General features: G+C 43.6%; 1 protein-coding gene and 1 long non-coding RNA gene across 7 annotated transcripts; one reads left to right on the forward strand and one right to left on the reverse strand.

The window, feature by feature from the left end:
- Positions 1–7,158: 7,158 nt before the first annotated feature.
- Positions 7,159–11,661, reverse strand: LOC143443397 (uncharacterized). Of its 2 annotated transcripts, none has more exons than XR_013112353.1 (3): positions 11,523–11,661; positions 9,431–9,545; positions 7,159–7,849 (listed from the first exon to the last, which is right to left on the reverse strand). It is a non-coding gene; the product is annotated as an uncharacterized LOC143443397 (long non-coding RNA). The 2 variants fall into 2 exon arrangements; XR_013112352.1 differs by having other exon boundaries at positions 9,426–9,545.
- On the forward strand, positions 11,448–26,094 carry LOC117713871 (uncharacterized). 5 transcript variants are annotated; one of them, XM_076939730.1, is made up of 6 exons: positions 11,448–11,653; positions 13,324–13,450; positions 18,454–18,546; positions 22,451–22,554; positions 23,563–24,409; positions 25,587–26,094. In XM_076939730.1, exons 1-6 carry the CDS (start codon positions 11,651–11,653, stop codon positions 25,709–25,711), a joined length of 1,299 nt encoding a protein of 432 aa, XP_076795845.1. In that variant the 5' UTR covers positions 11,448–11,650; the 3' UTR covers positions 25,712–26,094. The 5 variants fall into 5 exon arrangements, with proteins under 5 accessions (XP_076795845.1, XP_076795842.1, XP_076795843.1 ...); XM_076939727.1 differs by lacking the exon at positions 25,587–26,094 and having other exon boundaries at positions 11,454–11,653; positions 23,563–25,528; XM_076939728.1 differs by lacking the exons at positions 11,448–11,653; positions 25,587–26,094 and adding an exon at positions 11,714–11,842 and having other exon boundaries at positions 23,563–25,528.
- Positions 26,095–26,657: the final 563 nt, after the last annotated feature.

Genomic DNA, 26,657 nt, shown 5'->3' on the forward strand with positions numbered 1-26,657 from the left:
TGCCCCTAAAAATTAACAACCATTAGGGTCACCTTCTAGTCACTTGCCTTGAGGGACTAATTGAAGGCAGCTCCCTGTATCCGCCCAGCAGCCATGGATGAACTAGACTTACCTGAAAGGAGGGCTGGAAATGAAAAAGGAGACAGAGGGGTGAGAGAAGCATTAAGCCAAGACAAAGTTTCTGATCAAGGCTCAAAGTTTAATATTCAGCACATATATATATAGGGGAAGCCCCACCAAACCCATCCTTTGTTTCAGCTGGATTATGTCACAAGGCAAGTTCAGCGGGCAGTCTATTCTTCTAAATTCCTGTAGTAAGTTGTTCGTGCCTGCAGACAGGGCAGATAACTCCACCTAGGTCCTATCATAGCAAGGTCTATTGTTGTAAACAAGGTCTTATTCAGCCTGCTCAAGGTTGGGGGAAGGCACAGATTCAGATGCGCTGGAAAATAAACCTCTTGCTTTTGCATCGAACTTCATCTCAGTGTCTCACTTGGGGGATTCTCGAAGTAAGTGCCACTGACCAAGGGTCAGGGTCTTACAAAACTTCCAGGACAAAGCTGAGAGACATGAAAGCCAATGTCATGAAGGCCCAGAAGGGCTTATGGAATTTGTGGGCTTATCAGGCAGCTCCTAGTGGGAGAAAGAAAGGAAACAGGGCAGGTTCCAATGGAGAGAAGGATCAGATGCTTTAGTAACTAGAGAGTTGCTCACATTGTGAGGCTTTGGAGACAAAGCAGGCTCCAGGAGCCAGAGAAAGGCTCCTTACTCAGTAGGCAAGGAGAGACAAATGGTTAGAGCAGGTGGAGGGAAAAAGCTGCTGGAAGGGCAGCCTCTATAACTTGGAAACAAATCTGATACGTGTCACAAGCCAGCAGAAACAAATGATCTTATATATTCTAAGGGAGACAAGTCGCTAGCTGGAGTCAGTTTGAGACATGGACATGGCTGAAAGGTAAGTGTAGCACCCTTTACTAATGCTACCTGAAGAGAGAGAACTCTGAAAGCAGTAGTTTTAGAGAGGCTTGTATGTCAGGAGGTGGGATAGGCTGTGACAAGCTAAGACAGTGATGGGTCATGCAGAGTTTAACTTCTTCAGTGCATGTGTAGGAAGTCCAGCCACAGCTAAGGCTAGCCCACAAGTTGCCCGTCCTTGTAGAGTATGCTCTAATTTTTTCAAGTGCAAACGAAGGTCATAGCTGTTGACTCAAGGCTCCCAAAGCATGTCTCCCCTTTTTAGTGACATGGAGAGAGAAGGGGGTGTTAAGTCTAGAAGGTGTACAGCTGGGGTTTGGAGGAGGGCCTGTTGAAGTCTATGAAAGGGCTTGGCAATGGGCTCAAGGAGTGGTTCCTGAGAGAAGCCATGAGTTGCCTCATTTAAGAGGTAAGAGAGAAGCCAGGCAGTGGTGGTGCACGCCTTTAATCCCAGCACTTGGGAGGCAGAGGCAGGCAGATTGCTGAGTTTGAGGCCAGCCTGGTCTACAGAGTGAGTTCCAGGGCATCAGAAGCCAGCCATTCTTAAAAATGATAGAATTTCATCTTTGGTGGTGGGGACTGTGAGTGACAGAATTGGATGGTGTTTTGTTTTGTTTTGTTTTGTTTTGTTTTGTTTTTAATTTTAATTTAGTGTGATGGCCTTGTGAGTAGGAGTTATATCTAGTCTCAGAGAAGAAACCTGAGATGTGGACAACTGGACCTTGGAGTGAAAGGACAACATAAACTCCATTTGTCTCCATTTAAGGACCAGGCCTGATTTCAAAAAGGGCCATAAGGCACTGAAGAATGAAAAATTATAAAAATCATTTTTTATAGAATATATACATATATAGATGCCTTTTAAGTTCTTTTAGGGACATGGAAAATTTTCTCTGAAACAAGCCAGGCCAGTTCCAGGAACTGGCTGTAAGGAGTAAAAGTCATTCAGGTGGTAAAAACACAATGACAGGACTGTGGCTTTACAGCTGGAGCTAGTGAGAATAAATAGTTGATAAATGACAAGGTAGGGCAGTGACTTGGTGAAACCACATTTTTGAGAAAATGATTGTACTGGGTAATTTCCATGGCCATTAACCTTTTAGGGTGGGTTTCTTTGGAATGTATCACTATTCTCATGTTATGTATCCTTGGCAACCTCTTACCCCCTCCCCACTCCCCTGGTTTGTGGTTTTGCTCTTTAAAAGACCCTGGTACCCATCACTCAGGGCCAAACCTTGCTTGCTCTTGCGAGAGAGCTTGGGGTTTGACCGACGGCCTATTTCCCTAATAAACCTCTGCCGTTTGCATCCAGGTATGGTGTCTTGCGAGAGTTCTTGGGTGGCCACGATATCCCGAGGCTTGAGTAAGGGTCTCCCTAATTTGGGGGTCTTCAGCACCATCTCCAAGAATAGACCATAAGTCCCAGAAACTAGGTTGTAAGACACCAGCTCTAGAAACAAACTATAAAATCCAAAACAGAGTCTTAAAACCCCATCCCAAAGAACAGCCTGGAGATGATCACAAAAAATGGGGAAATATTTTATCTCAGAATGGGCCATCTGCAATGGGCAGGCCTATTTTATCCTATGGTTAGACATTCATAACAGAATGCAGGCCACTGACCACTTGTGAGCCCCTAGCACCGACCAATAAAATTTTAGATTACCTAATCCTTCTGGAAAGTTCCTTCAGTCTCCCTATAAGAAGACCTGCATGCCTTTGTCAGGGGTCGCCATTTAGAGAATGGCTGACACACCACACACACCACATGCTGCTTGTTTCTGCAGAATAAATGCTCTTTGTTTTTGCATACTATCTGCATGAGTGTGTGGTCTTCCTTCACTGATTTTCAGACCCTTAGAAGAGAGTGAGACCCTGGTTGGACAGAAGTATCTGCCTGGATAATTGCAGGGATAGACTGTGAAGGAGAAGGTCATCTTTGTAGTGAATTTTGGAAACAACAAAGAAAGTAGGTCAGAGGCCAGAGCCAACCAAATAAATCTGGGCTTTCTGGAACCCCTGAGGTAGGACAGTCCAAGTGAGTTGAATAGAAGTGTGTCTGGGTCAATCCAGGTAAAAGTAAATATGTTTTGTGGCTGGGGGTTCCAGAGGAATAAAAACAGAATCCTTGAGATCTAAGACAGGGAAATGGGAGGTCTCCGAGCGGGTGATTGAAGAGGAGAGAATATTGGTTAATCCAAATGGGTGAAAGGAGACTACTGCTGAATTTGTAAGACGGGGCTCCTGAACCAAGTGATAGCTTCTATTGGATTTTTTAAATTGCCAGTACAGTGAGAAGAAGTAGGATACAGAAGACATTCCTAAGATATCAAAGATAGGGGTTTAAGTCTCCTAATTAATTTAGGGGGACCCTAATTTAATTTTTTATCCTAAAAATATTCTCTGGATAGCTCATCTCCTGCAGAACACAGGTGCAGTCTTTTATATATCTGTCCAGTCATTTACTCCAGGTTCCCTTTTGACTATCTTATAGATCAGTACCATGTGACACTTGATTTTTTTTTTTTTTTTGCTTTTTGAGACAGGGTTTCTCTGTGTAGCCTTGGCTGTCCTGGAACTCACTCTGTAGACCAGGCTGGCCTTAAACTCAGAAATCTGCCTGCCTCTGCCTCCCAAGTGCTGGGATTAATGGCCTGTGCCACCACCGCCCGGCACCTTGATTCTTAAAAGACAACAAGCAAACATTTTTTTTTCCTTATCATTGCAAAAGAATTCAGAGATAAGTCTGTCTTTGTTAAGCACAGAGGATAAGCTGGTTGGGTGTTGGGTGGGACCCTGCCCTGAAGTTACCATTTCTACCACACCTGGGCCTGACCTCGCTCTGTTCTAGGCTGACCTTAAACTCAGGAATCTTCTTGTCTTTGCATCTTTCTGACAAGCTGGCTCATAGTGTAGCTGCCTTTGTTCCTTTAGATTCATGAAGCCCCTCATATAATTCATATTGCATCCTTATTTTTGAAATTATATATTTTCAAACTCATGTATTTAGAGCTCTTTCCCATAGCATCAGGGCTGTCCTGAAGGTCCCAGCATTTACCATTTTGTGAAGACATAGTCTCACCCTCGCCTCATTCTGTTTCTAATAATGGCACCATCAACGTTAACAGGGAGGAATGTGAACTATGTACATTATTACACAAACAAGCCTTCCGCCCACAGTAACTGTGGACACTCATGGATGCTCACACCTCAGCCCTGTCCCAGGAGCATAAACCACGTCATTGTGTCCCCACCAGGGTCACACCTGGCTTGGCATCAGAGTGTGTAGTTTGGTGGAGGGGGAAGAGAGATATGCCTGGTGATTCTGGGGTCAAGCAGATGTGGGGAATAAAAGAAACAAGCTCCCATTTTGTCTAGGAGGTTTCTTCCCAGCAAGGGGATGGGACCGGTTAGTACCATAAGGAATGTTAAGGGTATATCCCTAAATATACTGTTAGGTGGTGGGTTCTGGTGAGCCTGGTAAGGCTGTCCCTCTACTCCAAAAATAGAGGAATGGAAAGGAGAGGTGGGTCCCCAGAATTTTGTCAAGACTGCAAAAGTGGCTCCTGTGTCCAAAAGGAAGGAAATTGAACACCTTGATACTGTGATAATTACCAGAGGCTTCCTGTCAGAGATGGCAGTGGACAGGCCAAGGGAGCCCAGGCCCCCTCAGTTGTCCATGGCTAGACCAAGGTGATTGGCTGAAAGACAATCAGGGTTTGATGTCCCCATGCCACAAGGAGGCAGTCAACACCCCAGTGTTTCTTGTTGGCACCTTAAACATGATTCAAGTGGTTCATGGTGGTTTATGAGCATTTAGACAGACCCGAGCCTAGGGACGCTCCTGAGCACATTTGCAAACAGGGACACTAAGGTTCTTGGTCTTAGGGAGATGAGGGAGCGTGGGGTTTTGTTTGGCCGGCTGAGCAGCCTTAGCCATTATTGGGCGTTATTGTTTTGGGGCTTTTTCATCTCTCCAATGGTACATCTTCAAGACCATGGCTAAGATTTCTGCCTGAGGAGTCAAGGACCCTTGCTATAGACGTTTAAGTTTGGTGCTAGTCTTAAGGGGAGTCTGGGAAGAGAAGCAGCTCCTAAGGAGTTGTTCCCACTGGGGTCTTGGGATCCAGATTAGTATATGGCGGGCCTTTGTAAGGTGGTCTAGGAATTGTGACGGTTTTCATATTTATTTTGGATGGCCTTTTGAAATTTTCCATGATTTACAGCCTTAAGGGCAACTTTGTGGAGACTGGCCACGAGGCAAGTTATAAATTGATTTCTAGCTAGGATGCCCCCTAAGGTATTGAGATCCCATTTAGTGTCCTGGTCTGGGACTGCCTAGCCCTGACTGGGTGGGCAACCTGTTGCTGAGGAGAGAGAAAGAGAAACCAGAGAGGCCGAAGAGAAAAGGAAGGTACCCTAGGTGTAGTTTGTTAGTATGGTTGAAAATAGCAGAAGAATTATCTGGTTTGGGTCTCATAGCTAAGAGTGGTTTTTTCCTTGGTTGGCTTATGCCACGTGTGGCTGCTTCTTTTCCCAGAGCCCCCCCCCCCCCCAATACTAGCACCAAACTTAAACGTCTATAGCAAGGGTCCTTGACTCCTCAGACAGAAATCTTAGCCATGGTCTTGAAGATGTACCATTGGAGAGATGAAAAGGCCTGAAAACAATAATGCCCAATCAAGATGGGAGTGAAATTGCAAAAATCCATCCTTTCAAACCCTAGCAAAGATTGCTGTCAGCTATGTGGCAGCTTCCATACTAATTTGGGAGGTGAGGGGTGGGGGAAAAGACAGTGGCTAAGATGACAAGCCTCATGTCTACCTATCTGTAGTTTTTTTTTTTAAAGATTTATTTATTTTTATGTATATGAGTACACTGTAGCTGTCTTCAGACATACCAGAAGAGGGCATCAGATCTCATTATGGATGGTTGTGAGCCACCATGTGGTTGCTGGGAATTGAACTCAGGACCTCTGGAAGAGCAGTCAGTGCTCTTAACCACTGAGCCATCTCACCAGCCCCCTATCTGTAGTTTTTAATTATCTACGCTGGTGTCACAAATTTTAAGTTAACCCCTTTGTTAGAGATTTATGTTACTCATATACCTTAGCAAGTTTTGAGAATTAAACCCAAGCCTACAGAGTAGAGATGAGAAGCAATAGTCCCTATTGTGAACAGTCTGTCCCTTTATTTTGCTTTTCTCTCCTTTCTCTGTTACATAGTTAGATGGCTTGCCTGATATGGGACAGAGATATTGGAGGAAACATTTAAACAGCCATACTTGGGTCTAGAGGAGGGGAGCTATACCCAACTCCAGAGCCAGATTTTAATTGAAGTGGAACAACATGAAACAGTCCAGTGCTGCTCGTATTTAAAAGGCCCCTGAAATCCTGTAAACCTGAATCCAGTAAGATAAGAACACAGAAGGCTTGGAAATAGGAAGGTTTCGGTGTCTGACTCTAGACAGAGGACACTGCAGGAGGGAGCTGAGAGACTGACAGCCAGCAAGGAAAGTGTGCTGGCTGTGTGCATGCTACAGCTGGCCTACTCCTTGCTTCCTCCCCCTCAGACTTAGGGAAGCATTTACACCAACCAGAAGGGAAAGCTTACCTAATTGTCACAGGTGGATGAGGTGTTGAGTGATCTGTGGGTCAGAAGGTGAGATTAGTACAGGTCAGCTAGAGATAAGGGACAGGTTCTGATTTAGCTCAGACCCCAGGAGTAGGGAGAGCACAGGCACCAGGAGAGCCTATGGGAGTCACGGCACCAAAATGTAAGAATATCTGCTTGGATGAATGGATATCCTGAGACTCCATAGCCCAGGAACCATACAGCTCTGGGAAGAAGGTATCCCAGTGGAAGGCATCCTGAGACATGGGGGTCCAGGAACCACACAGCTCTGATGTGGGGCAGTGTCCCAGTGGAAGGGCAGCCTGCGACACAGGAACTCAGAAACCTCATAGTTCTGAGAGGAAGCCTCTTTAGCAGAGGCATTGCAGCTCCCAGGGGAGGGTATCCCCAGCTGAGCTCAGGAGCTCAGGAGCCTCGCCCCACTCTTCCTTTTTGCTCTGTCTCTTCTCTTCCTTGCTTCTTTTCTTCTTGGCCTCTTCTGATGAGAGAGTCGCACCAGGCAGCAAATCTCATGAAAGATTTATTGGAGGTTCCAGGATATGGAGGGACAAATCCAGGGATGGCTGCAGTCTGCTCCCAGGAGTGGACAATGGAATTGGACAAAGGGGCAGTGCTTATATAGGATATCTGAGGGGGCGGAGCTTCTCAGGGCAGAGATATCTAGAGTGAGATTTCAAGTGGGATTTCAAGTCCTGAGCTTAAGGGAGCTCAGGGATTGGTGAGTTTTCTGCTCAGGGATTGGTGGGTTTTCTGCTCAGGGATTGGTGGGTTTTCTGCTCAGGGATTGGTGGCCTTTGTTCACCCTCTTTTTCCTGCAGCTGACCCATGGGTTGGAGTAGCTTTTGTTGAGACACTATCGCTGAGGCTGCTGGGGGGAGGTAGGGAGGCTGAAGAGGAGGTGTTGCCACTGTAGACAGCTCCTATGGGACAGCTCCTGCAGTGGTGTATCAGGAAAGCTGTAGGCTGAGGCAGGAAAGAGGGTGTCACCAACATGAACAGCTCCTGAGGGGCTCTCCCTGAGGCCAGAAAGGCAGGGGACCGTCGTGGACAGCTCCTGGAATCCTGTGAGGGCTGCAGACTGAGGAGATGTGGTGCCACCATTTTGACAGGAACTGCTCTCTTGGACAGCTTCTGTGGGGTCAGGAAGGGGAGGCTCCTGCGGCTGCTTTGAGGGCTTTCGTGGGCTAGTGGCTTTTGTAGTGCACTGCTCAGGGACTACAATAATTTTTGAAGATATGTAGCTACAAATAAAAATGAGATCATCAGAGTGGTCTGTCATATAATAGTAATAATATGTTGGAGAGAAATGTCTCTCTTTTCTCAGAATGGGCCACTTGTTCACCCTGAATTTTCAAAATGTTTGGGAGGTGTCTTAGGTCTATAACTATAGTCAGCCTGGCAGGGACACACTTGTGTCTCTTAATCTGACTATCAGATTATTGAAACAACCCCCTAAATAGAACTACCCTTCCAGGAACCTCATGCTGGAAAAGGAAAATCTGTCCAACCTGAGGATTTATAGCACAAAATGGGAACTGTGAACTATATTCTCTAGTCAGTACAGGTACCATGGCTGCAGCAAATACTCAGTAGTAGACGTAGCAGAAACCTTGCCTCAAGCTTCTTCACACACGCTGTCGACTTGTCAGACCACCTTGCTGGAGACAGCATCACAATAAGGGGTTGGTGGTGGGCAGAATACACCTTGACCAGGACTGCTCATGTGTGCATATCCCAGGCCTCCTATTTAAATTTTAATCTCATTTCAGGTTGCTAAAGGGGGGCTAGAGTGGATTGCTGGCTTCTTAGGGTATAGACTGTGACTCCAAGCTGAGTGACAAAACCATAACCCCCAAACCCAGGTCCTCTTAGGTCTGGCAACATTGTTGTAAACTTCTACAAAACTGTCTCTATTCCGGCCACCAACTTCCTCTTTCCAAAAGATTATTAAATATTTGTTCCTTATTGTATACATCATACAGTATTTTGTGATTTCCCCCCACCCTGGTGTTTTAACATTTTTGTACTGTTAAGCAACTGTGTTTATGCACTTAAACTGTTAACAGCAGTTAACACTGTAGTAAGAGCAAAGGAGGAAGTCACATTTAAAAACCACACACACACACACACACACACACACACACACACACACACACAACACTTCCATGATTTCTCTTCTTTGCTGCCCATGTTGTTGTCTCCTCATTCAGCATAGTTGATAAAATATTTTTTTTTCAAGATCAGGCTGGTATCATTCTCAATTTTGTGAGAGATTTAAAATTTTGAATAGACTTATTCCACCAAACTAAAGTTTCTAAGTGTTGCTTTAGGAATGGCTTTTGTACAGTTCTTCTGTGTCGAGGTAACTGTTGCTGGCACTGTGTGTAGAGCCTCATAAGCTATGTAAACCTGGTAAAGATCAATAGGGATTGAATCATATATATCTGCACACAATTACTTAATTTTTCAAAGCAGCTTTACTCTTGTTCACTGTGGTTTTGAAAAGTTCATAGCTAAACTGCCAGCAGCCTGTAGAAGTGAAGGGTCGTACTGACACCCACAAACGTGTGTAAGAACAAGCAGAGTGGACACCCGTGTGCCCCTAAGAGCCATCTCGAAACTTCAGCTGCTTTAACTAAGCCTAAAGGATTTCCTGGCACCAACTTCTCCATGTCTGTTACTTGCCCCTCCCGCAGTGTGGGGTCAACTCAGACCAATCAGGCGTTCTGGGGCAGAGAAGAACAAACTCCCAGACAGTGAATCAGCAGAGCTCAGAGACAAGGGGGAGGCAGTTTCAGGACTCAAATAAAGCCATACTTTACTTGTAATCCCAGCACCTGTGATGCTGAAACAGGAGGATTGTAAGTGGGAGGTCAGCATGGGCTCCATGATGAGACCTTGCCTCAAACCAGCAAGATGGAGTTCCTTGTGTCCACCCTTCCAAAGGAGACCAGAAGACGGGAGATTAGAAAAAAACGCTTCTTAGGCATGGCACCCGGCACTAACTAACCAAACATGTTCTAACCCCATTCCTACCTACATTCTACTTACCCCATTTATGTTTGTTTCAGATGGAGACATGTTCCACCCAGGACTGTGGTGGTTTTTTTGGTTTTTTGGGTTTTTTTGTTTGTTTGTTTTTTTCGAGACAGGGTTTCTCTGTGTAGCCCTGGCTGTCCTGGAACTCACTCTGTAGACCAGGCTGGCCTCGAACTCAGAAATCCACCTGCCTCTGCCTCCCAAGTGCTGGGATTAAAGGCGTGTGCCACCACTGCCCGGCAGGACTGTGGTGTTAAATCAGCAAGTGCAGAAATCTAACCAGCTAGGCAGAAAATTCTCTCTCTCTCTCTCTCTCCCTCCCTCCCTCCCTCCCTCCCTTCTCTCTCTTACTCTCTTGTTCTCCTTCCCTCTCTTTCTCCTTCTTTCTCTTTCCCTCTCTCTTGCTTTCCTTCCGTCTCTCTCTCCCTTTCCATCTCTCCCTCCCTCTCTCTTCCTCTCCCCCTTTCTCTCTCCTTCTGTCTCCCTCCCTTTCCCTCTGTCCCTCTCTTCTTCCCCCTCCCTCTCTTGCCCATGTTCTCTCTTTTTTCCATCCTAATTAGCTCATTTGATAATGGAGTTTGTGGAGATAAGGGAAATTTCACATCATTTATTATCAGAAAAAATTGTTTTCACTTATAGTCTATTAACCAAAAATTATTAAGACATAAAATACTTAACATTTGACCATTTATAGTATTGAGCAATGCTGTATATGCTTAAGTTTTATCACAAAGAAAAAGAATGTTTATTTCACACTACATAAACATCCTTTTCTTTTTCTTTTTTTTTTTTTTTTTTTTTTTTTGGTTTTAAGAAACAGGGTTTCTCTGTGTACCCATGGCTGTCCTGGAACTCACTCTGTAGACCAGGCTGGCCTCAAACTCAGAAATCCGCCTGCCTCTGACTCCCAAGTGCTGGGATTAAAGGCGTGCACCACCACTGACCGGCCTAGAACATCTATTTTTACAATCATAAAGACAGTCACAACCAGCCTGCCTCCATCTTAGGTTTGAAAGCCATCTTATAGTAAAGACAAACTAGGTTCATTCCTATTCATGTATAACTCTGCTCAAGGATTGGACTACAGCCCACCTGTACCCTTAACTACAAATGGTTCTGCACTGCCTGTTCCAGGAAAAGGCAACTATGTGTTTGTTTCAAAGAGTTACTATGACCAACTTGCTACATTTATGTTCTGCTTCTGGAACAGCAGCTACGTGCCTGTCAAACCCTCCATTCCTAAACTCCATGCTTCTGAATTATAAAAAACCCTAATCTTCCTCATGTCCAAACGCTGAACCCTTCCTTGAACCCTACTTTGAGGCGAGTCAGCCCGTGGACATGAATTTTTAAAAGCTTGCTTTAATTAATTTGGCCCTAATGATCTGGTCGGTGGTCTTCTACAATTTGTGGAAATAACAGAGGCGTACACTTTTTATCCCATCACAAGGAATGCAGAGGCGGGTGGACCTCTGTGAGTTTGAAGCCAGCCTAGTCTACATAGTAAGTTCCAGAGCAGGACAACATAGAGACCCTATTTCAGGAGAAAAAAAAAAATCATGAAAGTATTTTTATTAATAAATAAATATTAGATGATAGAACCTTAAGAAGAAGGTTCAACTTAAATGTGAGGCTAGATAGAGCTGGCTTTCCCACAGGAAGCCCTGCCTTAAAATACAGCCAAGAACTTGTCAATCTTTTAAAATTCACCAATGATTGGTGACATTTAGGGTCTGAGAAGGTGAGACAGGAAGCCCTGTCTCTGAGAACCTGGTGACAACAAATGTCCAATCAGACACACAGACAGAGAGTAGGGGCGGGCCTTCAGTCTTGCGTAGTCCGCGTCCCTGAATGCCCCCTGCGCCACTGTCCCACCTGTTCTCCATCTTGGGTCCTGTCCAGGTGTTCCTCCCAGAAGTCCGGAGAGGTTCTCCCTGTTCCCGCGTGTCACATTTCCCCATTGGGAAACACAGTGAGGGATCTGGGTGTCCCGGAATCCTGAAATGGTGAGTCTGTGGCAGGTCCAGAAGCCCAAGCCCTTTGTCCCCCGGCTGCGGGGTGGGGGCTGGGCGGGCTCCGGGCGTCCTGTCTTGTCCCTGGTCCCTGCAGGGACCCGAGCCCTGCTGCAGCGCTTTCTGCAGCTCTGGCCCGGAGCGTGTGTCAGCGTGTGTCATGCCGAGCGAGGAGGAAAAGCGGTAACCCCGTGCCTGGACTCAGTCGATCGGCTTTCCGTTGTCTCTGCCCCTTGGCCCCATATGTCCGTCCCCTATGGTTACCGCCATCCAATTCCTGAGACGCCAAATCTGGGGTTTGGGATGTTCAATCTGGTGCCTAGACGATCCTGTCGCTGGGACCTCAGGCTCTATTCCGTTTCCCAGGATCCTGGAACCCCATTTATCTGTGGCGTGAACTCTGTACCTACCCCTAAGAAGCACTTCCATTTTCTGTGTTGGTGATGTGATTGAACTGTGTAACTGTGAACATGGATGTGAAGCCTTTTACTTTTTTTGGCAGCTGGGTCTTTGTGTAGCCCTGGTTAGCCTAGTACTCATTATATAGACTGTGCTAGCCTCAAACTCCTAGAAATCTCCCTGCTCTGCCACCCCAGGGCTGGGATTGAAGGCATGCTATTTTGCTTTCGTTGAGACAGGTTCTTATGTATACAGCTTCTGTATCTAAGGATGACTTGGTCCTCTGATCTTCATCCTTGAGGCCACTTACTGACATTTGGATTTCTGTTCCTTTAGATACATCCCAACAGTAGTGATTGCTGGGTCCTTTGGTGGTTCTATGTTTAAGGCTTTAAAGACTATAGTGTAAATTTATAAAATGTTTGCACTAACTTTCATATTAAGAACAGAGTACAAGAGTACAAGGTTTCCTGTTTGTAATTTGTCAATCTTTTTTTTTTTTTTTTTTTTTTTTGAACTATTTTTATAGTTTTGTTTGGAGTTTAGGAGTCCTGCTATCCAATGCACTCAGTATCAGGTGCGGGTCTGTTAGAATTCAAGCTGTTGGCCGGGCGGTGGTGGTGCACGCTTTTAATCCCAGCACTTGGGAGGCAGAGGCAGGCAGATTTCTGAGTTTGAGGCCAGCCTGGTCTACAGAGTGAGTTCCAGGACAGCCAGGACTACACAGAGAAACCCTGTCTCAAAAAACAAAACAAAACAAAACAAAAAAAAAGAATTCAAGCTGTCATCGGCCATTGGAAGAGAGCACCCAAGTGTTGTCTGTGAACAGTCAGAGTTCTGTTTTTCCACCTTTCCCACCCTGGGGTGAAGATTAGTGGTTACATGCTCTCTTCTTCTGAGATCCGGGGAGATGTCCTCGTTTCCAGAACTCTGGGCTTTTCTGTATTCAATAAACACATTTAAAACTGAAGTCATTGGTGCATGGGCTAGCTCCTTTCAGGAAGTAGAAGATCTCAGCAGACCTGGAGATTTTAGTTGGGGAAGCCAGGGTATAGCTGTCCGGGTTGAAATCCTTTGGAAAACTCTGGCCATGTTTTCTGACTTTATCTTTACATCAACAGATCTTGGTGCTGAGTTTTCTTTCTCCCATGAGATAAATCAAATATCACCTGCTATGGAACCTTGGTATAACACAGAATAGAATGAATCCCACTTTCTGTTCCAGCAGCTGAATGCTTGGGTTAAAGAGAAACATGTCATTCCAGGAGCTGGTGTCATTTGAGGACGTAGCCGTGGACTTCACCTGGGAGGAGTGGCAGGACCTGAATGCTGCCCAGAGGAGTCTGTACAGGGACGTGATGCTGGAGACCTACAGCAGCCTGGTGTTCCTGGGTGAGTCTGACTCCTGGAACTTGCTTTTTTAGTTGGTAAGGGGGAGAATCATAGTGAACTTAAATACTAATTCTGTCTTATACATTTTAGTAGACACATTGTAATAGCATACATGATTTTGAGAAACAGTGTGGTTTTACAGTGTATTTATATCGTTTTTAAAGATCGGATAAAGTTAAGAAATAAGTTTGTCAGCTTGGCATTAGTCTCTCCTGTTGTGAACATTTAAAAATCCTCTGATAATATTTTTGAAGGATTTAATGGCTTTCAATCATATATGTATTGCTGTCCTGTAAAATATAAGTTACTCATTACGTCCGTGTACATCCCATAAATACCACTCGTTGTTTCCCCGTCCCATCTCCTGCATGTGTTTTTCCGGACTCCAGAGTAAACATGGTTCTCATCTCATCTCTACTTCTCTGCTGTCGTCTTTACCTTGGAGCTTGGATAAAATACAGGCCTGTGTGTGCACACACATTTCTCTTATGTCTTTGACTGTTCTGGGAAGATATAGAGTAAACATCCCCTCGATACAAGTGTGGAGGCCCTTCCTACTGTTCAGTGGCCTTATACGTTATGGAAATGAATGTCTTGTTAAATTAGTAGTTTAACAATATTTTTCTGTGAGTTGATTTCTTCTATTAATTGCTTGCTTTTCTGGATGCATGATTTTGAAGTCAGAGTCTTCCCACATGCCCTGTTTTCCATATGTATTAATGAAAACACTGTCTGCATCACTGCCTCAAAACGTCGTCTGTATATTCTAGGAGCTTCACAGTTTTCAAGTCTCATATGTAACTTTTTAGTTGACTTCTTGTATGGTGGCAATGAGGCCTCCATTACCTATCTTTACCTTGTGGGTGTCCCTGCTTCTTATCATGGCTTACATATGAGAACTTCTTTCCGACTGTGAGTTCGTGAGACTTGTTGAAAATCAGGTGGTGTGTGACTAGCGGTCCATAGCGCTGACAAAACACTGGAGACAAATATTTTAAAAGGAGTAAAGATCTGCTTTTGTTTTTAGTTAATTTGTTCTAGAGTCACAGAGACATCTTTATTTAAAAATTTGTACTACCTATGCAATGTTTTCCACCAGTGAGGAGAGCAAAGACCTTCCCAGGCTTGGGCTCTTTCCCTCAGGTATTGTTCCTGTGGGGACATTAGTATAGTCATTGCTGTCCTCTTAGCTGCCAGCCTGGCCTTTTCCTTCTTTGGCAGCCCTGATAGCATGCTACCACTGAGCTTCCCTAACTTCCAGTTTCTGATTCCTCTTGGCCATGATATCAGCAAGAGACCCACCAGTGCCACACACTGGGATTTGACTTCTCTGAGGAATGTACCTTTGAACTTCTTCCAACTGCCCCTTTTTTTGTGTGTGCTTTTTGTCTGAGGAGAACAATCTTGTTTATCTGTCCAGGATTTCTCTAAAAGGAACTTGGTTGGCTTTGATAGCAAGCCTGATGTGGTGGCACATACATGCCTCTGATCCCAGCACTTGGGAGGCAGAGGCAGGAGGATCACTGTGAGTTCAAGGCCAACTTGGTCTACAGAGAAAGTTCTAGGACAGCCAGGGCTGTTAAACAGAGAAATCCTGTCTTGAAAAAAGAAAAGAAAAGCATCTCGGAGTGCTGGAATAGGTCTTTGGCCCAGAGAAACTGCACGTCTTCAACTTCACACAGAACAGAGGAAAGATGAGGAGTTAGCCTGTGGTGTGTAAGAACACTGAGGCTGATGTTGCAAAAACTGCTCACCACACTGCAGCCAGAAAGTAGAGAGGAGGGGCTGATATTCCTTTTGGGGTGGTTTCCCATGACATTATCTCCTATGAATGTGTTCTCGCCACTAATATCTCCAGAAAATGGAGACCATATCTTCAACATCTGGTCTTTGGAAGGTATTTTTCCATCCAAAACATAACACTAAATATGCAAGGTTTTCTATTTAGATTGTCCGTTGTGTTACATCTGTTTTTATGTCCCTCTTTATACCAAGAATTTGCACTTTTGGTTCCTATCTCTGTAGAAAGCTTTGAAGGCTGGTCTTTATGAGGACTTCAAGTTTGTTGTGATAAGGTCGTTGTCACAATTGTAGTCTTTCACACTTACGTGTGCTTCTGAGACACTGAGATATTCTTTTGAACATCCTTTTCTATGCTCTCAAGATGATGGTTTTATTGTATCTATAACTTTAAGTACTGTGGTCTATGGACAGTATCAATTCTTGTAATTACAAACAAACTTGGAATACAATGTCTTTGGGATTCCCTCCACCCCCTTCATTTTGTGAGACAAGATTTCACTGTATCCCGAGATGGCCTTACATTTATGTAGCCCAGGCTGGCCTCAACATCACAGCCTTTCTCTTATCTTAGTGTTCTGGATCCTAGGTTACTCCCATTATTTCTAAGGATTGTGTCGTCTTCGGTTAATTTTTTTCAGTATTTTTGTAATGCAGTGTACAGTGTTTTACTTCTTGGTTAGTGAATTTTTAAAATGGGCCAGGGTTATAGTGGTAAATAACTCTTTCTAATATGTCCATGATCCTATATTCGATATCTAGAATGGTAAAAGATAAATACAAATAAATGACTAATATTTTGTATTTTAAAGGCAGGCCATGCAGCCTGCATACATGCAGTCATCCTCTGGTCCTCAGTTCTGCGGGCAAGCGAGTGCTTGCACATCCACAAACGGGGAACTTACAGTGCTCCAGGCGTTTCTGCAAACTTTGACCTCTTTTGGTTCTTACTTAATGTTTTTTCTTTTTATTCACTTTACATCCCGATGGCCCCCCATCCCTCCTCTCCTCCCAGTCCCACCCTTACAAATCCCTCCCTTCTCTTTAGAGAAGGGGAAGTCCCCCTTGGGTACACCCCATCCTGAGACATCCAGTCTCCATAGGCCAAGCATATCCTCTCCCACTGAGGCACAACCAGGCAGTCCAGTTTCGGGAAAGGAATCCAGTGGCAGGCTGCTGAGTCAGAAACAAGCTCCCCTCCCATTGTTAGGGGACCCACATAAAACTGCATATCTGCTACAAATGTATGGTGGGGGCCTAGATCCAGCCCCTGCCTGCATGCTCTTTGATTGATGGCTCAGTCTCCATGACCCCCATGGGACCAGGTTGGCTTTGTAAGTCTTCCTATGACCTTGACCCCTCCAGCTCACTCAATTCTATCCCCCAGTCTTCCGCACAAGACTCCCCAAGCACCACCTGATGTTTGGCTATGGGTCTCTGCATCTTTACCATAAGCAGACGGATGAAGCCTCTCAGGAGACAGTTATGCTAGGCTCCTATCTTCAAGCGTAGCAGAGTATCATTAATAGTGTCAGGGATTGGCTGTTTTACATGGGATGTATGTCAAGCCGGGCCAGTCATTGATTGGCCATTCCTTCAATCTCTGCTCCATCTTTATCCCTGCACATCTGGTAGGCAGGACAAATTTTGGGTTGAAGGATTAGTGGGTGGGTTGTTGACCCCTCCCTCCACTGGAAGTCTCACCTGGCTACAGGAGGTGGCCACTTCAGTCTCCATATGGTAGGAGTGTCAGCTAGGGTCACCCCCATAGACTCCTGGAGCCTCCCCTGTCCCAGGTCACCAGTTACTCCCAGAGATGCCCCCCACTGATTCCCATTCTCACTCTCAGTTCTCTCCCATATCCCCTTTCCCGAGGCACACCTCATCCCGCCCCCATTTCCCTCCATGCCCTCTCCCACCCAATTTCCTCCCTCTACCCACCTCTAATGACTATTTTGTTGCCCCTCTGAGTAAGATTCATACATCCTCCCTTGGGACCTCCTTCTTACCCAATTTCTTTGTGGATTGTAGTACGGTTCTCCTGCATTTCATGGCTATGTCCACTTGTAAGTGAGTAATACCATCCATGTCATTCTGGGTCTGGGTTACCTACCTCACTCAGGATGTTATTTTCTAGTTCCATCCATTTGCCTTCAAAATTCATGATGTCTTTGTTTTTCATGGCTGAATAGTGTTCCATTGTGTAGATGGACCACATTCTCTTTCTTCATTCTTCAGAGGAGAGACATCTGGGTTGTTTCCAGTTTCTGGCTATGACAAATAAAGCTGCTATGAGCATAGTTGAGCAAGTGCCCTTGTGGTGTAGTGGGGCATCTTTTGGGTAACCAGAAGTGGTTTAGCTGGGTCTTGGGGTAGAACGATTTCAAATTTTCTGAGAAACTGCCAAATTGATTTCCACAGTGGTTGTACCAGTTTGTAATCCCACCAGTAATGGAGGAGTGTTCCTCTTGCTCCACATCCTTGCCAGCATGAGCTGTCACTTGGAGTTTTTTAACTTACCCATTCTGACAGGTGTACAGAGGAATCTCAGGGTCGTTTTGATTTGCATTTCTCTGATGACTAAGGACATTGAATATGTCTGAGTGTTTCTTGGCCATTAGAGAGTCCTGCTGAAAAATCTGTTTACCTATGTACCCCATTTTTTAATTGGGTTATTTGATTTTTTTTTTTTGGTGTCTAATGTGTTGAATTCTTTATATATTTTGAATATTAGTCCTCTGTCAGATATAGGATTGGTAAAAATCTTTTTCTTTTCTGTAGACAACTGTTTTGTCCTATTGATGGTTTCTTATATGTTGTATTTCTTTTTTTTTTTTTTTTGGTTTTTCAAGACAGGGTTTCTCTGTGTAGTCCTGGCTGTCCTGGAACTCACTCGCATTCGGTAGACCAGGCTGGCCTCGAACCAGAAATCCACCTGCCTCTGCCTCCCAAATGCTGGGATTAAAGGCGTGCGTCACCACTGCCCGGCTTATTTTAAAAAAAAAAAAAAAAAAAAAAAAAAACCTAACATGTAATGATATTTATCGTGCAGTTTAATGACCCTGAAGATAGTATTCCAGTCAACAAAGACAGAGTAAACTCCACCAAAAGTTTCTAATCACTCTTTATGAATTGGAGCTGTTTGGGTTTTTTTTATAGACCTGACTCAGCAGTCTGCTATCATCTGTCTTTCATACTTGCAGGGCACTGTATGAACAAACCTGAGTTGATCTTCAAGTTGGAGCAAGGACTTGGACCATGGAATGTAACAGAAGCCTCAGACAGGAGCCTCCCAGGTCAGTGAGGGCATGTTGGGCAAGGAAGGTCAGCAAGAAGAAAGTCCATGCGCTATTGGCCATGTTGAGCTTTTTCCACCTACTTTTACCTAAACCCACTCCTGATGAGTAAGTTCCACTCCTAGAATAAACACTGGCATGAAGACAGTGTTCAATATTAGCTTAGTAAACCAGAAAGCATCTAAGATGGAAGGAAACATTCCAGTTTTTAAATAGCAGCCCTTAATGTAAGTCATTTCAACTTTCCAATCAAGTCATACACAAATGTGGTGATTTGAATATGCTTGGCCCATGATGAGTGTTACTGTTAAAAGGTGTGACCTTTTTGGAGGAGGTGTAGCCTTGTTAGAGGAAGTGTGTCACTGTCAGGGTGGGTTTGGGGATCTCCTCCTATGCTCAAGCTCTGCCCAGTGCAGAAGACAGCCTCCTTCTAGCTGCCTGCAGATCAAGATATAGAACTCTTGGCTTTTCCAGTACCACGTCTGCCTGGATGCTGCCACCATGATGATAATGGACTCAGCCTCTGAAACTGTAAGCCAGCTTCAATTAAATGTTTTCTTGTATAAGAGTTGCCATGGGCCAGGCAGTGGTGGCGCACGCCTTAAATCCCAGCACTTGGGAGGCAGAGGCAGGCGGATTTCTGAGTTCGAGGACAGCCAGGACTACACAGAGAAACCCTGTCTCGAAAAAAAAAACAAAAAACAAAAATTAAAGCAAAACAAAACAAAAAGAGTTGCCATGGTCATGGTGTCTCTTCACAGCAATGGAAACCCTAAGACAACAAGCAAACTAAATTCTTAGAAACACCTGATTTTATTTACTTTTAGAAGAAATCTCACCAATGAAAACAGACTGTATTTCCTTTTAACAGGAAGGGTGATGTGTAGGAGGAGCTAAGGTGGGAGGAGTACTGAGAGGAAGAAAAGGAGTAAGAAGAGGAGAAGAAGAAGGAGAGGAGAAGCTAGGTGATGAAAGAGAGATAGAGGGGGGAGACAGGGAGGCAGATGTTCATGTATCTCCACCAGTCAAAGATAGTTGATATATCTAGGTTGGGTAGTGGGTTACACCTCTGATTGAACAATACCAAACTTATAAAGCCTATGATTAACATTTTTTTAAAAAATGTATAAATGCAAAAAGGAAAAGGGGGCATGGGATAGGGGTTTTCTAAGGGGGGGGGAATGGGGAAAGGGGATGGCATCTGAAGTGTAAATGAAAGATCTAATAAATAAAAAAAAAAGAAAACAGACTGTACAGATAGAAAATGATGTTTGAAGCAAACTAACTGTGAAAGAAATTAACATTAGGTTTTTTATACTAGTTGAAGCATATGAAAAGCTGAAGTAGGTTTGTTTATTATGAAACTTTATGGTTTCATAATGAAGAGATCTCAAATATAAATATATATGCCCTGAACATTTGTTAACCAGTGTTTTTAAAAATAACATGCCTCAAAGTGCCAGCTTATGTTAGTTATGTCAGTATCTCACTCCTGAAAAGATAGACTACCCAGACAAACCCAAACATAACAAGATTGAAACTCTGTTTCATGCTCAAAGCACAGCATCTCCTTTAATGTGAGCAATGATACAATGTTCATTCTTTAATGTGAGCAATGATACAATGTTCATTCTTTCTCGTCCTTCTCATTGAGATGAAATTTAAAGAGAAAGAGGTGGTACAAGCCCTTAATCTCAGCACTCTGAGATTGAGGCTAGCCTCTTCTACATAGTGAGTTTCAGGCTAATAATAAAAATTGTCCAGAAGCTCATGGACCAGCTAGCATGGAGTGTGCAGTACAGAGGAAATGAGGAGAACCTGCTCAACAGTGTCTTAAGTAATTTTCTATTAATTTCTATTGCCTGAAGAGACACCATGAACACAGTAACTCTTATAGAGGAAACCGTTTAGTTGGTGCTGGCTAACCATTCAGAGGTTTAGTCCGTTATCATCATGGTGAGAAGCATGATAGCATGCAAGTAGTGTGCAGGTAGGCATAGTGCTGAAGAGATAGGTAGCTGAGAACTCTACATCTGGATTGGCAGGCAGCAGGAACAGAGTGCCACACTGGGCCTGGCTTGAGCATCTGAGACAGCAAAGCCTTCCCCAGGGACACACTTCTTCCAACAAGGCCACACCAACTCCAATCAGGCTATACTTCCCTGTGGGTCTATTGGGGCCATTTCCTTTTAAACCACCACAATAAAGGAGAAGAACTAACTCCTGACATTTGTCTTCTAACTTCCAAACACACATACATACATACATACATACATACACACACACACACACACACACACATACATACATACATATATATGTGTGTGTCTACACACATGTTTGTATATATCATAAGTATGCCTATAATCACCCCTACCCTGAACATATAATAATGATATTAAAAGTTTACACATTGTTGTTGGTAATGTACAGTTGTCCATTCACTCAGGAAGTTTTTTATTTGTTTTTGTTTTTTTTTTCTAAAATGAAAAATGGAACTACTGTCTGTGGCAAGTGTCCTTCGCCTGTCTATATCCATGGTGGGATTAAAGTAGGGGGTAGAGCAGATGAACCTGTAGGCCCATGTTTACTGAGAAATTACAATATCTGAGGTATGTTATCACCCCGTGTGCTCATCATTAGACTCATAGATGAGTTGTTATATAAAAGTGTGTGACTCAGGCTTCAGTAAGAATTGGGCCACGCCTCATCTTTCTCAGAGAAGAGGAGCAAGGAGAAGGGGAGGAGCTATGTGAATGGGGAGGAGAGGTGATCAGGATGTAAAGTCAATCAACAAATTAATGGGGAAAAAATAAGTATTTTTTTTCTTAAACCCCCAAAGATATGTATGTGTATAGACAAGTATATATAATATATATCTTTATATATAAATAAAGCTATATAGATAGTCTTCCAGAAACATGGATAGACGTATACTTTATCATGTCCAGTGAAATAAGTTAGTGTTGATATGGAAAAGTTGTGTTTTGTATCATACACTGAAGCAAAGCCACGATGTGAGCCAGCTGAGGGGAATGAACTGGTGAGTGTGTTGTACAGTTAATCTGGTGTGAGTGAGGTTTTAAAATTTTGCACTTGAAGGTTGGTGGTGCACACCTTTAATCTGTACTAGGGAGGCAAAGACAGGTTGCCATCCTGGTCTATGTAGCAAGTTCTAGGCCAGCAAGAGTGAGCAAGTAACACCTTGGCATTTATTCAAAATGTCACCCATGAACAGAAAAATGCACTTGCATAATACACTGCTAGCTATTTTATTTATTGTTGCTTTAGAAAGTACAGCAGTCTAGAAGGTGGAGGAAATGTGTAAACATGAGTAAAAAAAGAAACTGGGAGTTCCTTGTACTTCTAGAGGAAGATGCTTTTCCTAACAAAACCCATGGAGTATCATTCTATTGCTTTTACCCAGTATGAAGTAAGCCCTTTTAAACACATATGTGGGAATCTTTTCCCTAACATATATTTCAACTTAGGAGCAAGAACATTTGGCTATACCTACATCCTCTATATACCTTAAAAATAAGTCTATTTCACATGTGAATGAGGGGTGCTATAGATGACATTGTATGTATAGTTAATATCCTGTAGAAATGGAGAAACCAGGAAACAGCAGATGAAAATTACTGTTGAAACCTACAGATGATGGTGAACAGCTTATCCTGTACTTTACCAGAAGGCAAGGCAGCAAAACCATGACCCAGTGTATAGTGTGATAATCTCACTTGTTTTACGAATCCATGGAGTACTAAAATGTTTACAGTTATTATTAGTCAATATTATTTTACAACTTCTATGAGGAAAAAGAAGCCCAATTCATTTTAGAATTGCATTAAAAAGACTGAAGTGTAATTTGCAGATAAGGACATTTTTTTTATTCTAATTTTAGATTTTCATATATTGGCTGCACCAATTGTGACCAGCCAGAAAAATCACAAGGCACACGTGTGGCAAGCTGGAACCACCCAAAAGAAGGCATCAAATGGAAAGATTGTAAGTAAAACATTAAATTTGGGCACTTGACTTAATTCAAACCTGACCATAAAGAGGGGAACCTATGATCCATAACAATGTTATGGGTGTCTGGCAAGAGGCTCAGTGGGTGGCGTGCTCCTTGTGCACAAAGACCTAAGCTTGATCTCCAGCTCCCATGTAAAAAGCCAAATGTGTCCACAGGCAGCTGATATCCCAGTGCTCAGAGGAATGGGGAGGAAGGATGTCTGGGACTTCAGGACATCTAACCTGACCAAGTCAGCAAGCCTCACCTTTAGTGAGAGACCCTTTCTCAATGATTTGGTGGAGAATGATTAAGAAAGGCACCTGATGTCAGCCTCTGGTCTCCACTTGCAAACATACACACACATGTGCGTGTATACTTGCACACTACCAGACACACATGCACTAACATGGATATACTCATATTTCATCCACACTTACAAATACTCAACCCAGGCAACAATGTGCTGTTTCTTGATATTTAGTCTCATAAATTGCAGAGACTAACTCCAAAAAAAATTATTAATTTATTTATTTACTTCACATCCTGATGACAGACCCCTCCCTCCTCTCCCCTCAGTCCCTCCCACCCTCTTTCCCCATGCCCCTCTCCTCTTTTCAGAGCAATTGGCAAATTTCTCTTGCATCCTGCATGTCTTCTTTTCCATAACAACAAAGCTTCAGTATATTTGACCAGGGTATCATTTTACACTAACTCAATGTGTTTGACACATAGTGAAGTCTCATTTTAAAGATGTTATAGTAAATTCAGGAATAAGCTACACTTACATATGTAGCCCAAGAAACGGATCATGGGATGTTATTTAACCACTATTAATCTATTCAGGATTCTGTTCTATAAAAGTTGACTCAGTAGACAAAAGTATGCATGTATGAGAAATATGTGACTGTGGGAAATCATACCTCACAGAACCTGAAGAACATGAGCTAGGAAAAAAGCCTGTCTGCACATACGAGAAATATAACAAATTCTTTTATTTCAAGGTAGAGCTAAAGGGGCAACAGAAGACCCATCAAGGGTGGAAATCCTTCGAAAGAGAAGCACATAGGAAGACGTTTTTTCAGAAACCCCAGAGCACTGGGATTCAGATGTCTCCTACATGTCAGACAGCTCTCCATTATAAGGCAACTCTCAGTAAAGGTCAGAGGCTTCATAACGGGAAGAAAAGCCGTCCGTATGAGGAATGCAGGAAAACTGTCTCCCAGAACTCACATGTTACAGTATGTCAGAAAACTCTTATAGATATAAAGCTTTGTGGGTGTACAGAATGCAGAAAAACTTTCTCTTGCAACTCAGAACTCACAAGTCATCCAAGAACTCACATACGTAAGAGGCCCTATAAATGTAAGGTTTGTGGGAAAGCCTTCTGCTCTCAGGGAAAACTCACTCTACATCAAATAGTTCACACAGGTGAGAAGCCCTATGAATGTACAGAATGTGGGAAAGCCTTCTCCCACAAGGCGTACCTCACTCAGCATAAGAAAATTCACCTGACCAAGAAGCCTTATGCGTGTACTGAATGTGGGAAAACCTTCTACCGCTTACCACACCTTACTTTGCATAAGAGAACTCACACAAACGAGAAGCCCTATGGTTGTACAGAATGCCAAAAATCTTTCTACTGCCAATCACAGCTTACTCTACATCAGCGAACTCACACGGGTGAGAGGCCTTTTGAGTGCATGGAATGTGAGAAATCTTTCTACTACAAGGCACACCTAACTCGACATCAGAAAGTTCACACCAACAAGAAGCCATTTGAATGTATAGAGTGTGAGAAATCCTTTTACTGCCAGTCGGACCTCACTGTGCATCAGCGATCTCACACAGGTGAGAAGCCCTATGAATGTAGGGAATGTGGGAAATCATTCTACCAGAAGTCAAAGCTCATTCTACATCAGAGTACTCATGTAGGCGAGAAGCCGTATGAGTGCACAGACTGTGGGAAAGTTTTCTATTGCAAATCACATCTCACTCTACATCAGACAGTACATTCAGATGAACACCCATATGTATGCACAGAGTGTGGGAAATGTTTCTACTATAAGTCACAGCTCATTGTTCATGGAAGAACTCACACAGGTGATAGACCCTATAAATGTGGACAGTGTGGGAAAGCTTTCTCCCGGAAGCCACACCTCGTTCGACATCAAAGCATTGCTCACACAGATAAGAAAAATTTGAATGTAGCAAATGTGGGAAAGGTTTCTACTGCAAGCCACAGCTCACTTTACATCCACTCGCTTTACGTCAGTGAACGTGAGCATGTGCCAAGCATTTTGAAGGAAAAGAATGCAGGATAGCTTTCTACTTTAAGGCACGAATAACAGCAGTGGACAATTCAGATGAAGAGCCCTGTGAATGGGAAGAAAGAGAAAACTTTATACTGTAAGGCTGTGGGAAAGAACTCTGAAAATATGAGTTCAAAATACATAGTTTCTCAACTATGCAAAATACAAAGATGCAATATGAATTGTATGGGGGGGGGGCTTCACAAACCTAAAAGAACAGAGGCAGCTGCGCTATGACCTAGCTTGTAAGAAAGAAACAAAGGCTGGCAGATTCCTGAGTTCAAGGTCAGCCTGGGACAAAGCAAGGATAGGCCCCCTGTGGTAAGAATTGTAATCTCAGGGCTGGATCCCACCCAGTTAAAGTTATTGTCTGTCCTTAACAAAGGCTGGCAGATCTCTGAATTTATTTGCAATGTTTAAGGAAAGAAACAAGGAAATGTGCTTACTGTATCTTTCTAAGAATCAAGGGTCTGGAGTCTGGGGATGCTGATTCATGGGATAATCAAAAGGGAACCTGGAGTAAATGACTGAATTGATATGTAAATAAAAGATTGACCTTCAAGAGATGAGCTATCCAGAGTTTTTAAATTTTTTTTCAAGAAAGAGAGAGCTGTCTTGTGCAGAGAGCTATCTCAAGCAGAATACAGGCTTTCTGTCACCTTGTACCCCATGATTGACTTTGAGTCATTCTTTTCACTGCTCTCAAATTCTCTCAGGATCCCCCTTCCAAACTGAGGCTGGCCCTTGGCACAGAGGACCTGAGTTGGGTTCCCAGGTCCATTGCCACCAGGAACTCCAGCTCCAGGTAATTCAACATCCTTGGATCTCCCTCTGCAGCTAAAGAAGGTTGCTGAGGCCAGACATGTGGCTGGTGTATCCCTGCATGGAAGTCCACAGGGGCTTTGGTGAAAATGTGAAGGGGAAGCCTGGATTGCCTGGAGACTCCAAAAGGTTAGAGATGCCAGACCTGTGGGATACCTGCCCAAGAAAGCTGCTACCAGGGAGTAGAACCAGCCCAAGAGAGAGAAGTGTGTTACAGTCAACAAAGCTGAAAGAAATTGGAGATCTGAAAAAAAAAACAAAAAAAAACTTTGACATCATACATGGAGATGTAGAGTTTGGAGTTTGCCCAGCTGGTTTTCAGTCTTGTTTTGGTCCAGTCTTTCCTCACTGTGCTCCCTTCCCTCTGTTTTGGAATACTAATGTATATCCTATGTCATGATATGTTGGAAGTCTGTGATCTGCTTTTTTATTTTGATTTTTTTTTTTATAGGGGATTACAGTAAAGAGATTGCATGAGTCTCAGAAGAGACTTTGGACTTTAAAACATTGTTGAGTCTGTGATAGACTATGGGGACTTTTCAAAGTTGGACTAATGCATTTTGCTTTATATTATGGCTATAAGCCTATAGAGGGAAAGAAATAGAATGTTGTAGTTTGGGTAGAAATCCAACTCCCCCCCCAAGCCCCCAGTTGTGGATGGCCCTGGTATTTTTTATTCTGATGTTAATTCTGCTCTCCTGGGAGGGGCTACGGACAAGGAAGGAGCCACATACTCAGGACTTCTTGTGAGCCATCTTCTAAAGAATAAAGGAGCCAATCGCTAGGCAAGTAGGAGGCAGGACTTCCAGGTTGGACAGGGGAAGAGAGGAAGCTGGAGAGGAAAGGGCCTTTTGGATCGGGAATAGCATAAGGGCAAGGTATAGCTACTAGTGTCTCCTAGTTTATGGCAAATCCACTAGGATTCACCACCAGAGGATTTAGATTTAATATGGCTTACAAGATTA

The sequence above is a fragment of the Arvicanthis niloticus genome, chromosome 8 (assembly GCF_011762505.2).
Source record: "Arvicanthis niloticus isolate mArvNil1 chromosome 8, mArvNil1.pat.X, whole genome shotgun sequence".
In the NCBI taxonomy this organism is placed as follows: Eukaryota; Metazoa; Chordata; class Mammalia; order Rodentia; family Muridae; genus Arvicanthis; species Arvicanthis niloticus.

Coding starts and splice junctions, on each gene's coding strand:
- LOC117713871 (XM_076939727.1), top strand. Junction 13,451..18,453: donor CAGCAGCCTGGTGTTCCTGG/GTGAGTCTGACT, acceptor TCATACTTGCAG/GGCACTGTATGAACAAACCT. Junction 18,547..22,450: donor CTCAGACAGGAGCCTCCCAG/GTCAGTGAGGGC, acceptor TTCTAATTTTAG/ATTTTCATATATTGGCTGCA.